Here is a 15,758-nt window from a genome sequence, read left to right on the forward strand (position 1 = left end):
CACTCTATAAAATAAAGTTTATTGTTGGTACGTCTCTTTCAACAGGATCGCTATAGCACATTTTTTAAAGAGGCTTTTTATAATTGGGGTTGGTTCATAGTACTGGATGGATAGCTCTAATTATTGATGTTAAAAATGTTCTATAGCTTTTAAACTTTGAATGGTATAAGTAGGAAAGCAACCATACAATCTTTACCAAAAGTCTAGAACGTTAGTAAAACTTTACATACATGTTTGCTAAAGATCGTTTGTCCGTCTGGTCTGTTGTGCTTCGCTTTTATGAAAAATTGTCCCCTCTATTTAATAATATAAACCTCCTGTAGTGCTTGAATTAAAAATTATTTCCCATTAATCATAAACTCATTCAATTCTTTACACGTCAAGGAGGTGTTGAGTTCGTATCTCTGTTGAACACCGCGTCATAACTAAAGACGTTAAAAAAAGCGCTACCTAGACATATTTGTCTTTTTATCTATTTTATTCCAATAGATAAATATTTTTTTCTTCCAATTCCTTTTTAAAATTCATTCATAATTGAAGGGAAGATAAAGAAGAAGGTTAAATTAATCCTTGTCCTTTCTTCCTTCCTGGTTTAAAAAACAAAAGACACAAGACCAGAACAGAACAGACATTAAAAACACAAACTTAAATAGAAGCTTTGAAAAAATATACGCAATGGTCAATTAGGATGAAATAATATTTAATGGTTATTTTAGATAAAATTTTATTTATTTTGTGTTACAAATAAATTATTAGTACCTAAAATAATTGTGTGATACAAACAATAAATACTTAAGTATAGATATATAACCCAGACAACTACATGGTTCCAGTGGTGATGACTTTTTTCGTCTGCTTACAAATTACTTTCTGCTCTTTCGTAGCGACTTGGCTGTGGTAATATTTCCGACGCTATTTGCTGATATTAAAAGACCCAATTAAAAGTCGGCACAGGGTTCCACCCCGTGGACATACAGTTATTTAACCCCTGCCCCCTCTATTCTTTTAATTTAATCTACAAACTTTAAAATTTTCAAAAACTATATTTAAAGATTGGTTCTGTTCATCATATCAAAAAATTACACAAGGATTTGATCTGTTTCAATTTTAACATTCGCCTCAGCTAACATTTTGAGATGGGTGGAGGATTTTTCGTGCCTTTTCAGTTTGGATAAACTAACAGAACTTCTATTACATATTTTACAGTGAAATTTCTTTTCTGGTTGGGGCTTCTGAGGTTTGGTATGGGATACCAAATGAACGTCCAGTGCAACCTTTTTGGTGAATGCTCTTTCACATAAATTACAAGGAAATGGTCTCTCGCGTGTATGGACCAACTTGTGTCTTGTCCAACCATTAAGTTGTGTGAATCCCTTATCGCAAATTTCACATTTAAATGGTTTTTCGCCGGTATGGGTTCTCTTGTGGACTATCAACGAAACCGGCTGAGCAAAAGTCTTGTCACATAAATCACATGAATATGGTTTCTCGCCAGTATGTATCCGTTTGTGAACAGTTATCTCATTACTTCGAGCAAATGTTTTTCCACAAAACTCGCATGCAAATGGCTTTTTACCTGCATGCACTATCATGTGATCATTCAATTTATGCGTACTAGTAAATTTTTTATCACACTTCTCACAATCCAATAAATTGCCACTATGAATTAACATGTGATCTCTCAAGTTATACTTGCTGGAATATTCTTTATTGCATATATCACAAGTATATGGGTTTATGCCAAAATGAGTTAACTTGTGATCCTTAAGGTCATCCATGTTGCGAAATTTCTTATGGCAAATGTCACACATTATAATTGTACTCTGCTTCGCAGTTTCTTGGTCCTGTAGTAGGATTCCTTCTTCTTCATTTACTTCCTCTTTTACAGTTTCATCAATATTATCAGCCTCCATTTTAATTGAACAAAAATCTTCTGCAGTTTCTTCCTTTATTTCACTTTTAATGTTTACATCCGTATTATTTGTATCTATTGAGATAAATAAAGATTCTTCAACATTTTTATCATTATCAGTTTCTTCTTTCTTAGTTTCGTTGGTATTTTCAGTGTTCTCACTGACTTCATGTGTAAAAGATACCTCACTGTCTTCTGTTTGAAAAGAAGAAAATTCTTCATCAAATAACTCTTCTTTAATATCATTTTTAACAGAATCTTCATTGGCATGTGTCTTTCTGTGATCATACAATAAAAAGACAAGTTTAAATTGCTTATCACAAATGTCACAAGTAAATATTTTCTTTTTTGCTTCAACCTTACATTTATGTGAAACTGATTTTTCATGTCTAACCAATTTGTCTTTTCTCACAAAACTTTTTTCACAAAGGTTGCATGAGAAGGGCTTATCGCCTGTGTGGAGTATTTTATGATTTTTCAACGTAACTTTTGTACTAAATTTCTTTTCACAAATTTCACATTCAAATGGTCTCTCGCCAGTATGAGATCTCATGTGAATATTAAGGTAGTATTAGTTATTATATTGCTTAAAACAAATACAGCAAGTGTCTTTCTTGTGGTTATCTAAGTCAGAACTTTCTACAAATGTTGTTCCACACATATCACAAATGAATGATTTCTCTTCTGAGTCACTGGTGCTCATCTTCGTAAAATAAATGTCCCTTTGTTACATCTGAAATTTAAATAAAAAGGGTAATAAAAAATGTTATAGAGGTAAAATATAGAAAACTAGCGACTGCAACCCTGACCTCTAGAGGCTCTATATTTTAAAATGAGCATCCTAAGACTTAAATTGAAAAAGAAAATTGACTAAGCATCTTTGGACCTATGTAAAATGGTGAACCCAATAAGTTCAGAAGTTAGTGAGATATTAAGTTACAGACAAAATTCCGTTCTACTTTACATACTAGGATAGTTCTATCGATGAATTAAATAATGGATTGAAAAATATTACATAAATAGTTTGAAAGCTTTTTATTCCTTAACCTTGTTATCAAACTAAATAAGTTTGCATGATAAAATTAACTTTTTAACCAAAATGATTTGTTCCATTACAATCGCAGCAAAACATATTTAATAAACTGTTATAAAAAAGAAGTCAATTTTGATTTTAAATCATTGAATATAACTGTTAATATCAATTTTATTTATTTTATTTTTAAATACTGTTATAAAACAATTAAAAATTCTTGTATACATCATACTCGGACAGAGACGCCTTAGTTATATAGTATATGTGCTAATAATAATACCTACCTAGGTTATTATTCTCTATAGATTATGACAATGTCCCTTACTTCTATTTTATCTAAAAACAAACTACTCATTTTTATTTCATTGTCTCTGAAATGTATTGTATATATTAGAAAGTTTTATTAACATTTTTTCAAAATTAAAGTTAATCTAACCTAAAAGAAGCAAACAGAATTTTTAATAAGCTTAAAATTTAAATCATTAGGTAACAAAAAAAAAGAATTAATTATCATTATTCAAAACTTCAAATTCCTCTTCCATTTCTTGCTTTATATTTTCTTCAAGAGATTCATCATCAATAATTTCTTCTTTAACATCAACACTCCCACAATCAATAAAAACAGTGGGTGAAACAATTCTTTTATGAACTTCTAACTTCTCGAGATGTTTTACTGACTTTTTATGCTTTGCCAAGACTGTGTGACATTTAAAAGATGTATCACATATATCACAAGAGTATAATCTTTCGTCTCCGTGAAATTTTTTATGGGATTTTAATTGACATAATTGTGAAAATGCTTTTTCACAAATGTCACAAGAGTAAGGCTTTTCACCTGTATGGCTTCTTTTGTGGTTTATCAGTGTAAATTTTGTAGTAAATTTCTTTTCACAAATATCACATCCAAAGGGCTTTTCGCCGGTATGAATTCTGACGTGGTCCTGAAGTTGCATTTTCTGTGTAAATGTCTTGTCACATGCATAACATGAGAATGGTTTGATTCCTGTGTGTATTCTCATATGTGCTATCAAGCTGGACCCACTTGAAAAAGATTTATCACAATTACTGCAAGAATATGGTTTTTCTCCGGTGTGGACCCTTTTGTGTTTACTCAGATCACCACTTTGTCTAAATGTTTTGTCACAAAGATCACAATGGTATGGTTTCTCGCCTGTGTGAATTCTAGTGTGAATTTTCAGTGGACCAGCAGATTTAAATTCTTTTTGGCAATAATCACAAAGATACATTATTGCTATCTTTCTGGGCCTAAAATATAAAAACTAGGATTACAAAATAGCAGTCAGCAAATATTTATAATTTATTATTATATTTTTATTTTAACTTTAGGTAACATTTTTAAAATTTCTTAGTTTACCTAAAATTTTATACTTTTCTTGGCGGTAAAGTTTATCTGGTTTTTGTAATCTGAAAAGATAAATCGCAGATCAACATTTAAATAACAGTAACTTAGAAACAAATGAAAAAAATTGTCTCAAGAACATTATTATTAATCTATTAAACAACAAGACCCAAACCGGCCTGAGATGCGTAGTTTTATTAGTCATGACTGATCTATAGAATGGATAACATAACTTTTATAATACAAAGGGACACAGAGGTAGAAAAGGAGAGTGAAAAAGGTTATATAATGATTTATTTTGATTATGAAATTTTCTAAGAACACAAAACTGATATATTCCAGTTAAAAATCTTAACTACTTAAAGTAGCATAGCGGAATACAACTTTTTTTGGAGGTAAAGCCAGTAAGTCACTGAGGAAAGTTGATACTACACATTTAAGAAGATTATTTCATTTTGTGGAGTATTAACAAAACATGGACGGGCGCACAAACTGAGTCAAAACTTTTTATTTTCACAGTAACCTTGAAAATAATATTTTTCTTACAATTCTAATTAAAGGACTGACGAACATTGTAATATCATCGCTGGTGATAGAACAATTATTAATATCTTTAAAATTTAAATTACAGTTTTGGATATTTTTTGCTTGTTTATAAACAGCGTACGAATGCAAAGTTCAATTGTTTCCAATGAATGTCGTCGTAGTAGTCAAAAAAATATCAAAATATCCCATTATAGGATGTAGGATATTGTCGTCAATTCAGGTTGTTATTTTCCCTGTCATTCATTGGTCAGTTCGTTTATCCAGTATGAGGAGAGGAGATTGGTATAGGGGGATATTTTAGCCCGCTACAGGACCACTATAATAGAGAACATTAAAATCTAGTGTAAGATCCAAGTAATAAAAAAATCCATTATCCCATTTCTAGGCTTTATGTTATGAACGATTCAAGAAAGATTTATAATATGTAAGAAAGTCCGTATTAAGCAACTTTTATTCAAGTAATTTGGGAAAATTTACATATTTGTTATATAACTATTCTATTTATCTGATTTTTAGAATAATGATATAATGTTAAGAGCTAAATATCTCTACAATTGTCAATTAGGTCTTAAAATGTAAGTATACTCAATTTGTTTTAAAGTAATTTGGGACAAATTAGCACAAAATTTGTTTTATGCACTATGTCATAAGCGACGCATATCTATAATTAAGTCTTCATACGTAAGTATTTCCTGTTAAAAATCTATTATTTAAGTAATTTGGAACAAATTACCACGAAATTTGTTATCTGAAATAATTATTCTATTTCTCTGATTTTTAGACTAATGATTTCATGCACTATGTCATTAGCGAAGCATCTCTATAATCAAGTCTTAATGCGTAAGTATGTCCTGTTAAAATTTTTAATTCAAGTAATGGTTTCTAGGTACTGTAATAAGCGAAGCATCTCTATACAAAATAATGAGATATCTTTGCATAATAATTGTAACATATAAAGATTAATTAATAGCCGTGACAAAAAAAACCATTAATAGACAAAATAACAGAGAAAACCAAAATTTACTATTACAGATACAGATATGTTATTTTATTGTAGCCTCGCTATTAAAAACTATAATCTCAATAAAGAAAATTTGGCTGGTCCTGAAAAGAACCGTTTTATTAATTCCAGTAGGCAGCGGTGGATAGTCAATGGTCAAATTACTTGGAGCTTGTGTACTTGGTGACAGCCTTGGTTCCCTCAGAGACGGCGTGCTTGGCCAACTCTCCGGGAAGAAGAAGCCTGACAGCAGTCTGGATCTCCCTGGAGGTGATGGTGGATCTCTTGTTGTAGTGAGCCAGACGGGAAGCTTCAGCAGCAATACGCTCAAAGATGTCGTTGACAAAAGAGTTCATTATGCTCATGGCCTTGCTGGAGACACCAGTGTCGGGGTGCACCTGCTTCAACACCTTGTAGATGTAGATAGCATAGGACTCCTTCCTTCTCAGCTTCTTCTTCTTCTTGTCTCCCTTAGCAATGGCCTTCTGGGCCTTGCCGGACTTCTTGGCAGCCTTTCCTGAAACCTTGGGTGGCATTTTCTAGTATAATTGATTACAATTCTGCTTAATTCCAATTTCTGTTTTTATTTATAGCAACTCTATGTTAATGTTAAACTCCCTGCAATTGTTCCCGCCTATTTTGTTCACATATTGTTGTAGACAAGGCAGGTGAAACTCGTCTAGTCTCATTTAGTGAGGGACCGCGTCGAGCACAACGTACCTGTTGTACAGGCACAGCAGATGGAAGAATTCAAGAATGTCAATGGAATAGAAAACTAAGTACTTATCTTTATTTTTACTTCAAAATTTCAACAAAATATACTTTTAAAATTTTCTGAATAAAGGTTTTAGTTTAAGACTAAGCAAAACATTAATGTCGTCAGCATGATTCTAGTTTTAATTGTTTTTAACAAAAAGTTGCAACTCTCTTAAATATTCCAACAAATATTGAAAGAAAAGTTATCAAACAATCAAAAGACTGGAACAAAAATTTTTGGGTCTTCTATATGTATGGGACGACCAAAAATGACCTGGAGGCAGAGCACTCAAAAAGACCTAATAAATCTAAAATTAACATGGGGAGAAGCTGAGAAACTTGCCAAAGACAGGAATTCATGGAGGAATAAGGTGTCGTATTCTCTGGCCTTCACAGTCAAAAAGAGAGATGCGTCTGATGATGATTTTTATACAAAAAATGTTATTAATCTTAGTTATTAAGAAAGATTTATGTCTGTTGGCTATTTTTTTAGGTAGCCTTTAAGTTATTAAAAATTACATATTATTTGAAAGTGTCAGAACTGAATAAGCACAAGTCTAATCGAAATTGTAAGTAAATTTGTTGCAAAGCTGTTAAATACGTTAAAAGAACATACTTACAATTTTAGGACTTATAGGCTTCACTTATAACATAGAGGTAATAGGAATCATTATTCCAAAAATTAGATAAATATGATAATTTTATCATACAATGTTGACCAAAAAGTAAAAAACAGTATGTTTTAAATGGACGTAGGGACTCTCTAGTAACGATCAAATAATACCTAATTGTTACAGGAAACATCATGGAAAACAGTAAAAGTGTCTGACTATGACGTCAGAAAAAATTAACAACTAACCAATGAGAGGCCGCTATATATTTTACCATTGTGAATACTGGCTTCTCATTGGTTAATTGTTAATTTTTTCTGACGTCATAGTCAGACCCTTTTACTTTGGCCAACATCATGCAAAGTTTGAAATCGATAGGACAATTTTAACCTGTTCAATTAACAAAAAGAGTTAACTGTCCGTTACAGACCGACCCTACATATATAAAAGTTCCTCTTTAAAAAAATTTATGTTACAAATATCCTTGTATGTATCCTTTTACTAAAGTAACAGGATGTCTGTGTGTTTCTACCAATGGATCTTGCTAACCGCTGAACCGATCGGGTTCTCCTTAACAGGGTAGCTTCTCATAGGTCCCGGCATGGTTTATAGCTTTCCCAAAAGAAATAGCCCCTAGAAAAAAATCCCCCCCCAAAAAACAAGAATTATAACATACATAATAACATAAAGGAAAGAATTAGCTGAGCTTAACAGAATTATTTATGAAATTGTATTGCGTGTATGCCAAGTGGTCCTACGAAATTTCAATACACGTATTTTAGATAAAAAAAATATTGTAATTCGAGCATGTACTTAGAAATAATGTAGTTGACATGTATTTGTCATTAAAATGTTCACCGTCATCTATCTAGAATTCCCTCTAATAAAGCATTACAGATAAACCATTGAGCATATCGATCTATCAGTTATTAATAATATATTTATAATACCTTTAACTTTCATATTTTGATTACAATGACGATAAATCATGTTATTGGCAAAGAATTAATATGATGTAAAAATTTTAAGATTCCAATTTTTTACAAATTTTCCATTGATTAACTAAAAAAAGTAATTATCATCTCAATATGAATATTATGGTTGGTTCTATAAAGAACCGTTTGCTTCCAGTAATGAGGTCAGGTACACAAATTCCAGCTTAACCTCCGAATCCGTAGAGGGTACGGCCTTGTCTCTTCAGAGCATAGACAACATCCATAGCAGTGACAGTCTTCCTCTTGGCGTGTTCAGTGTAGGTGACAGCATCTCTGATAACATTCTCAAGGAAAACCTTAAGAACACCACGGGTCTCCTCGTAGATTAGTCCAGATATACGCTTGACACCACCACGACGAGCTAAACGCCTAATGGCGGGCTTGGTGATACCCTGGATATTGTCTCTCAACACTTTACGGTGACGCTTAGCGCCTCCCTTGCCGAGTCCCTTTCCTCCTTTGCCACGTCCAGTCATGATGATAGAATGAATGTAGTAATTGAAACTAAATCGGATAGGAAAAGTTGTAGAATTTATACAAAACCATATGGTTCGGTTAATCACCCCTAAACCATTTCCCCAATATCATCATATTTTTTATTAAAACCTCCCCTTTAACCTATAAATTCCACCTTTAAACCAATTTTCCCCATCCTCCTACTACTTTTAATGATGATACCCTATCTTCCTCCCCCCCCCCCCTCCATCATACTATAAATGCCAACTCCTCCCACTTATACTGAAAAAGGGGATTAGTGGGGGTGAATGGTTTTATAGGATAGAAAAACCGTCAGAAAGACAAAGATCTAAAATATTCAACAAACACCTAAATTAATTGTAAATATCTTTTGATATACTTGATTAATTTGTAAGCCAAACATTTTAGCTGAAGCCACAATTTTACAATTCATAACCTTGTTATTAAGGTTTAGGCAAAGTGTAAAATTTTAGGACCCATCCTATCATATAAGGTTGTGAGGTTTTTTTGTCTGAAGCTTAAGATTATAATAACTACTGAACCGAATAAGCTCTATATTTTAGGGAAGCTTGACGCCTATTCACTTAGATTGTTTATGGCCATTTTCTTTACCATCGTTTTCCCTATGAATATAGTGCCTCTAGTGCTAGGGGCGCTGCCGCTAGTGTATTTTATTTCATGTTTGATTTTTAACATCATTCTTTATGTTCCAGAAAAATATATGAGAAAAAACAAAGAATAATAAAGTTAAGTTTTTATGACAACATCCATAAAAGCAAAGCTCTGAAACGGTAGGACAAACGGACATTAACACTTGTATAATGTCAGAACTGAATAATCAGAATGCAAATGTATAAGAGTCAAAGCAAAATTGTACGTAAATTTGTTGAAAAACTGCTTGATACAGGATAATGATTATGGACAAGACATACTTACATTTTTAGGACTTGATTATACAGTTGCTTCGCTTAGAATATTGTACTTTGTTCACTGTAAAGGAGAATAATATCAGTTCAGCGGTTAGTGAGATCCTTCGGGACACACAAAAAACACTTACTACTTTATATTATAGGATAAGTGGACATAGCTGATGTATTATCAATATTTCAATATTATAAATTTAAATTCGCTTTTTGAAATGTTTTATATTACACTTTAAGTTATCTATAATACAAAGTAGAATGATGTCTGTCCGTCCGTCCGTCCGTCCGTCTGTCTGTCCGTCTGAAGCTTAAGTTATCAGTAACCACTGAACCGATTGGATTCTACTCTTCAGGGTATATACCTAATGGTCCTGTGGTGGTTTTAAGCTATTTTCTTGGGGGGTGGGACACCCCCAACCCCCCCAAAAACAAAAAAATCCCCCCCCCCTCATTTTTTTTTTTTTTTTTTTTTTTTTTTATTTGCTGAAGATTTCCTAGGTCCTTTGTTAAAAAATATTTTTAATTCCAGCATTTATTTTGAATGAAAGAATAGCAACATTCTCTCACTAAAAACAATAAATATTAATTTTTTTATCACCTCTTGGGGCAAAGCCCCTAGAGGCTAGGGGCGAAGCCGCTAGTATTAATATATTTTATGAAAAAATAAAATTTCAAAATGATGATTAAGATATATAAGTTTTCAGGAATTTTGATGTTAGGGGGAGATTTGAAATCTGCATCAAATTTTAAGGATTTTTTATAAAATTCGTTTTTTGTATAATTCTTTATCTAAAAGCGGAAATGTAATTTAAGTTAATTAATTTTTACCAATAGGATAGGTGGATTTTAAACTACCTGCGCTCTAATTGGTTGAATGATGTACGCCATCCAATCAGAAATTCACCAATCACAGATGCCAAAATTAATTAACTTAAATTGCATTTCCGCTTTTAGATAAAGAATTATAGAAAAAACGAATTTTATAAATAATCCTCAAAATTTGATGCAGATTTCTAATCTCCCCCTAACTTTAAAATTCCGGAAAACTTATATATCTCAATGATGATATAAAGTTTAGTTTTGATGCCATAAAGATATTACAACCTAAGATATCACAAACAAATGGTTTATCATCAAGAATATGCTATGGTTATAACTTATAACTTATAAGGTTTTATTTTTGTATTTATTTGTGATTGGAGCTATGTGTCAACTTTAAACAAAATTTTAGCACGTAAATTAGTTTCAATAAGAGGATATGTTCTCCAGACTTGTAAGATTAATCGCTCATCTATTTGAGCATTGCACAATCACATGGATTCCTCTGACAATAGGGAATACTCTTAAAAACGTAGCAACTCTATATCTATTAAATAAAGAAGTCTGTCCTAATCAATCATATGGATTATATATCTCTTTTGACACAAAAATTTATTGAATAAAATTAATATATTTACTTAATTATTTAAAATGGTAGTTATGTTTAGTACAATATTTTTTTTATAATTCGCGCCAAAACCATTTCTTTGTGAGTAAAGAACTGTCGCGAGTATTGGTATTAAGACAGGTGACACTAATTCCCCCTTCACCCCCTAATTTTTTTCATAACCATATGGTTTTGGCTTGGGGGAACTAAGTAGAGGGTGACTTCAGCTATGCTAAGGATGGGTAAATGGGGTGGGGGATTATAATTTTTTTGTATAAATACTAAAACTTGTCATATTAATAATCAGTTTTATAATTAATCTACAATGGCTCGTACCAAGCAAACTGCTCGTAAATCAACTGGAGGAAAAGCTCCTCGCAAACAGCTGGCCACGAAGGCTGCCAGGAAATCTGCTCCCGCCACTGGTGGTGTCAAGAAGCCTCACAGATATAGGCCAGGTACTGTTGCTCTCCGTGAGATCAGACGTTACCAGAAATCCACTGAGCTTCTGATCCGCAAGCTTCCCTTCCAACGTCTGGTCAGAGAAATTGCCCAGGACTTCAAAACTGACCTCAGATTCCAGTCCAGCGCTGTGATGGCTCTACAGGAGGCTAGCGAGGCCTACCTGGTTGGTCTCTTTGAGGACACCAACCTGTGCGCCATCCACGCCAAGAGAGTTACCATCATGCCCAAGGACATCCAGCTTGCCAGGAGAATCCGTGGAGAACGTGCTTAAACTTGTGGTCTTGTTGTCCAACAACACAAACGGCTCTTTATAGAGCCAACAATATTATACAAATTGAGATTTTGAAATTCCATATTGGGAAATACAATAATGATTAGACAGGGCGAGAAAAAAAATGCACCCTTCTTGCGTCAATTTACTAAACAAAGTATGTTTGTTTGTCCCTCCTCGACTTTGGCAAAACTCTGTGCACACCACTGTTTGGAATTATGTATTGTGGTAGTTACCTTTAATGAAAAAGAGTTACGATTTAGGGAGGGAGGGGACTTTAATTGGACTGTTGTGACTAAAGTTTTATAATAACGTTTTCTTATTCGTTGTGTTAACATCTTTGGAGACTTGTTGAACTTTGATTGGTTGGTTTATTAAGTTTAGTGTCTAAGCGTTACAACAATTATCATAGAGGACGCACATAAATTTATCGCCATTGTTATATCACTGTAGATCCCTGGATACATTTAGAAAACAAATTCCCAGAAAAGAAAATGTATTGAAGAAAAGTAAACCATTTCACTTTCTAATCACCAAGTGTACAATACGAATGTTTTTTTTTTAATTAAGTAAAGTTACTCTTTTATCTGTTTATTTTAAATGTTTAAAGGGTAAATATGAGTTACACAGCTGCTATAAGAGATAGACGGGTATTTTTTTAGAAGATTTCTATGACCAATAAGCATCTACTCTACAACTCGGTCTTTCTTTACGCGTTGGTGTATATTCTGGGTAAGAAATGGGATTTTTTGGCTGCTATTAAAGATAAAATTCTGATTTTTTATGAAAAAATCACATGACATATAAGAATCTACTTATACTTAAATGCTTAATAGGTGGGGCAAAAAAATCACTAAAAGCAAGACATTTTAATTTAACTTATTATTTTTCAAGTTTATTGATGAATTAATAAATCCCATTTTTATTCAAATTTATCTAAAACGTAGTCATCCTTGTTTTCGCTAGAGATTTCTTTTTTCGTCGCAAACCTTTTCTTTTAATTGAAAGTTAAATGTGTGCAATTACTTCCGCCAAGTGTCTTAATTTTAAAAATCACAAAACCGTTTAAGGTAGGAGAGGATATGTTAAGGGTAAAATAACCACCAAAAAACCTCTAAAACCCCCTAAAACGTTTTTGGGCTGTATTATTTTTTCTTCAAATAAGGTGAATTTTTACACAAATACTTGGAGACAAAACTAAATTAGGAGGCATGCACTTCCAAGGATGGAGAAAAGGGGTGTTTACTTCCTCTTAAACTTTGAAACCCCCTATTTAACCCCCTAAAATTAAAAAAAATATCATATTACCATCCTTAAACCTTTTAACTACTCATTTACCCCCCCCCCCCCAAAAAATAAAAAGCTTGGACGTCCCTGGAGGGAATAATAAATACCCCTGTGAAAATTTTGAGGGGTTTGTTTTACGTCCTTGCACCATAACAACACATTATTACAACAGCACAAACTAAACCTTGAATTTTGCCTTGTTTTTAGTATTAAACGTTCCATCTAATTTATTTGCGAATATGATTGATTTTGTGGATATGACAATATGTGGATGTGGTTGCACACTGAAGATAAAATGTTAATTAATGGTGGCATACTTAATTTCTTTCAATCTTTAGTTCTTTTTTACACTTCGTTCAGATACCATCTTTTAAATTTAGATGGATCTTAAAACATCTTCTAAATCATCTCACTATTGCTAACCATTGGACCTAAATTATTTCATATTGTGGTATAGATTCACATAAGTCCTGGGCAGTTTTTTCTTTTTATAATTGATAAATGTCTTTAGTAGCTCAACCGCCGCTGGCTTAAAAAAAGAAAGTATAAGTATGTCTGGAGGGATATGTAACCGGAGGAAAACTATTTAACCCCCTTTAAAACTTTTAATCCTAATTTTTCAATTTGCTAAAATTTCAAAAAGTTTTTTTTATTTATGGATCATCAGTTTCAGGCAAAACATTTTTTTAAGATAACATAATACAATTAGAATATTTTTTTATAATAATCTGACCAAACCAATTAATATCCGCTGTATTGAAACTAGTTCTCAGTCATACTGAAAAATCATGTATAGCATCGTATCAGAAAAACTTTTCCACGAATATTAAAATGAAAATCTTAAAATTTATATTAGTTTTGTTTGCACTGGCTTTCTGACCCTCGGGCCTAACAAAACTAGTTTTAATCTTTTAATATCTGCGGAAAGCTGTATGTAATACGGTGCGATAAATAACTATTATTGTTTTACAAGAAAACAAAAATGAGAGAATTATTGTTAATCTTGCTAAACTTGTTTTTAATAAGAATTACATGTTCAAAGGTAATTATATTTTAGAGGCGGGGCATCTCTTCAATTACCCTTCCTACAACCTAACTGACGGACTCATTTATAAACCCACTTTCTCCGTTTTTATATATATCAATTCTTTCAATGTGGTTTACGACGACGTCAGAATTTATAATAGATTTTTTTTAAACATACCCTTACTTTGATTGCATTACGTTTATCTATAATACAAAGTAGAACGATGTCTGTCTGTCTGTCCGTCTGTCTGTCCGTCTGAAGCTTAAGATCTCAGTAACTGCTGAACCGATTGGGCTCTACTTTTTAGGGATTATACCTACTGGTCCTGTGATGGTTTTAAGCCATTTTCTTGGGGGATGGGACATCCCCAACCCCCCCAAAAACCAAAAAATCCTCCCCCCCCATTTTTTTTTATTGCAGAAGATTTCCTTGTTTTTTTTTTGCAGGAGATTTCCTTGGTCCTTTTCCGAATTTCACCTTAATTTTTTTTATTACCTCTTTGGGAAAAAAGCCCCTAGAGGCTAGGGGCGAAGCCGCCAGTGATATAACACAAACTAAATAGTTTTTCTCATTATATATCTTTTTGTTATAAAATAACTGTCTTTTAATTAATAGATTAGTTTAAAAATCTTTGTTACTGAAACAAGGATGAAAACATCCATGAGTAGCGAAGCTCAAAAATTATGATTGTATATCAGGAAAAAAATACTATAAAGCAGTGTCATATAATAATTATTAATATTGGTAAAATTTCAGCTGTCTATCTTGAATAAGAGCTGAGAAAATCACGTTTCCCCCAATTCATTAATTACGGACAGTCGGACGGACGGACATTGTGAATTATAGAGTAGATTTGCTACTAAAAACGTTATCGCGTCATTGTAGTGTTATTTCGTAGTGGAGTAATTCTGAGAAAGAAAACTCCATGAATAAATGGCAATTCAAACCTTATCCATTGACTTCCACATCAAATCAAGATAAAAGGTCAGTATGTATCAAGGAGTAAGGGGGCATTTTTATAAATTTTATAATAATGATTTCTTATTCGTTGGCTTAACAATTTTGGGCACTTTTATTGCTTGGTTCATTAAGTTGAGTGTCCAAATGTTTCAACTATTAATTGTATTCTACAGAAGGGTTGATTTCTTCTGTTCCTGTTCCATTTATTTCTCGGGTGAAAGTTAAGGGAGAGGGGGGGGGGGGTAATATAAATTCTTGCTAAAAATTTGGGGTGGCTTTGGTATCCTAAAATTTGTTTACCTTCTCTCCTTGGAAGTCCCTGGCTAGACATTTGAATTATACTATCCTGTCTTTCCAATGAAGAATGAAAATCTCTTGCCAGCTTCAAGTTTCACTTTATTACAGTACATAAAAAGCTGGTGTAATGATAAATCCATTGTATTATGATATGTTAATATGACCTTACAACCTAGAACCAGCCACCGAGATGATAGATTTCTGAACCTGATAACCTGGGTCAAGTTCAACAATGATGAGTGCGCCTCCACCCTGGGGGACAACGGCACCTGCTACACGGCCGCAGAGTGCGAGGAAAAGCGGACAATCCATTTGTGTTAGTAGCACAGCTACTTTATAATTAGCTTTGTTTGCTATCCGTGTGGAACGAATGAGATAACCTTTAAAAATTGTTTTGTTTAAGAATCTTTAC

General features: G+C 32.7%; 4 protein-coding genes and 1 long non-coding RNA gene across 6 annotated transcripts; 2 read left to right on the forward strand and 3 right to left on the reverse strand.

Annotated features, from left to right (window-relative positions):
* Positions 1-692: 692 nt before the first annotated feature.
* Positions 693-4,426, reverse strand: LOC145317583 (uncharacterized). 2 transcript variants are annotated; one of them, XR_013879046.1, is made up of 3 exons: positions 4,321-4,426; positions 3,230-4,211; positions 2,476-2,645 (listed from the first exon to the last, which is right to left on the reverse strand). XR_013879046.1 is itself a non-coding variant. In XM_080158729.1 (2 exons), exon 2 carries the CDS (start codon positions 2,463-2,465, stop codon positions 1,080-1,082), a length of 1,386 nt encoding a protein of 461 aa, XP_080014855.1. In that variant the 5' UTR covers positions 2,466-2,645; positions 3,230-3,367; the 3' UTR covers positions 693-1,079. The 2 variants fall into 2 exon arrangements, 1 of the variants encoding a protein (XP_080014855.1); XM_080158729.1 differs by lacking the exon at positions 4,321-4,426 and having other exon boundaries at positions 693-2,645; positions 3,230-3,367.
* A 1,527-nt stretch (positions 4,427-5,953) lies between these two features.
* Positions 5,954-6,389, reverse strand: LOC145332896 (histone H2B-like). Its single transcript, XM_080178003.1, has one exon. It carries the CDS (start codon positions 6,385-6,387, stop codon positions 6,013-6,015), a length of 375 nt encoding a protein of 124 aa, XP_080034129.1. The 5' UTR covers positions 6,388-6,389; the 3' UTR covers positions 5,954-6,012.
* Positions 6,390-8,196: 1,807 nt separating this feature from the next.
* LOC145332907 (histone H4) lies at positions 8,197-8,695 on the reverse strand. The gene has a single exon (XM_080178012.1). The coding sequence runs from the start codon at positions 8,687-8,689 to the stop codon at positions 8,378-8,380; it is 312 nt and encodes a 103-aa protein (XP_080034138.1). The 5' UTR covers positions 8,690-8,695; the 3' UTR covers positions 8,197-8,377.
* Positions 8,696-11,315: 2,620 nt separating this feature from the next.
* On the forward strand, positions 11,316-11,816 carry LOC145332914 (histone H3). The gene has a single exon (XM_080178025.1). It carries the CDS (start codon positions 11,365-11,367, stop codon positions 11,773-11,775), a length of 411 nt encoding a protein of 136 aa, XP_080034151.1. The 5' UTR covers positions 11,316-11,364; the 3' UTR covers positions 11,776-11,816.
* A 2,223-nt stretch (positions 11,817-14,039) lies between these two features.
* Positions 14,040-15,667, forward strand: LOC145327210 (uncharacterized). The gene is made up of 3 exons (XR_013882113.1): positions 14,040-14,104; positions 14,988-15,073; positions 15,523-15,667. It is a non-coding gene; the product is annotated as an uncharacterized LOC145327210 (long non-coding RNA).
* The last annotated feature ends 91 nt before the right edge of the window (positions 15,668-15,758 follow it).

This window comes from Acartia tonsa, chromosome 1, assembly GCF_053477335.1.
Source record: "Acartia tonsa isolate MP-2025a chromosome 1, ASM5347733v1, whole genome shotgun sequence".
NCBI classification, from domain to species: Eukaryota; Metazoa; Arthropoda; class Copepoda; order Calanoida; family Acartiidae; genus Acartia; species Acartia tonsa.

Coding starts and splice junctions, on each gene's coding strand:
- LOC145332896 (XM_080178003.1), bottom strand. CDS start 6,387: ATGCCACCCAAGGTTTCAGGAAAGGCTGCCAAGAAGTCCGGCAAGGCC.
- LOC145332907 (XM_080178012.1), bottom strand. CDS start 8,689: ATGACTGGACGTGGCAAAGGAGGAAAGGGACTCGGCAAGGGAGGCGCT.
- LOC145317583 (XM_080158729.1), bottom strand. CDS start 2,465: ATGAGATCTCATACTGGCGAGAGACCATTTGAATGTGAAATTTGTGAA.
- LOC145332914 (XM_080178025.1), top strand. CDS start 11,365: ATGGCTCGTACCAAGCAAACTGCTCGTAAATCAACTGGAGGAAAAGCT.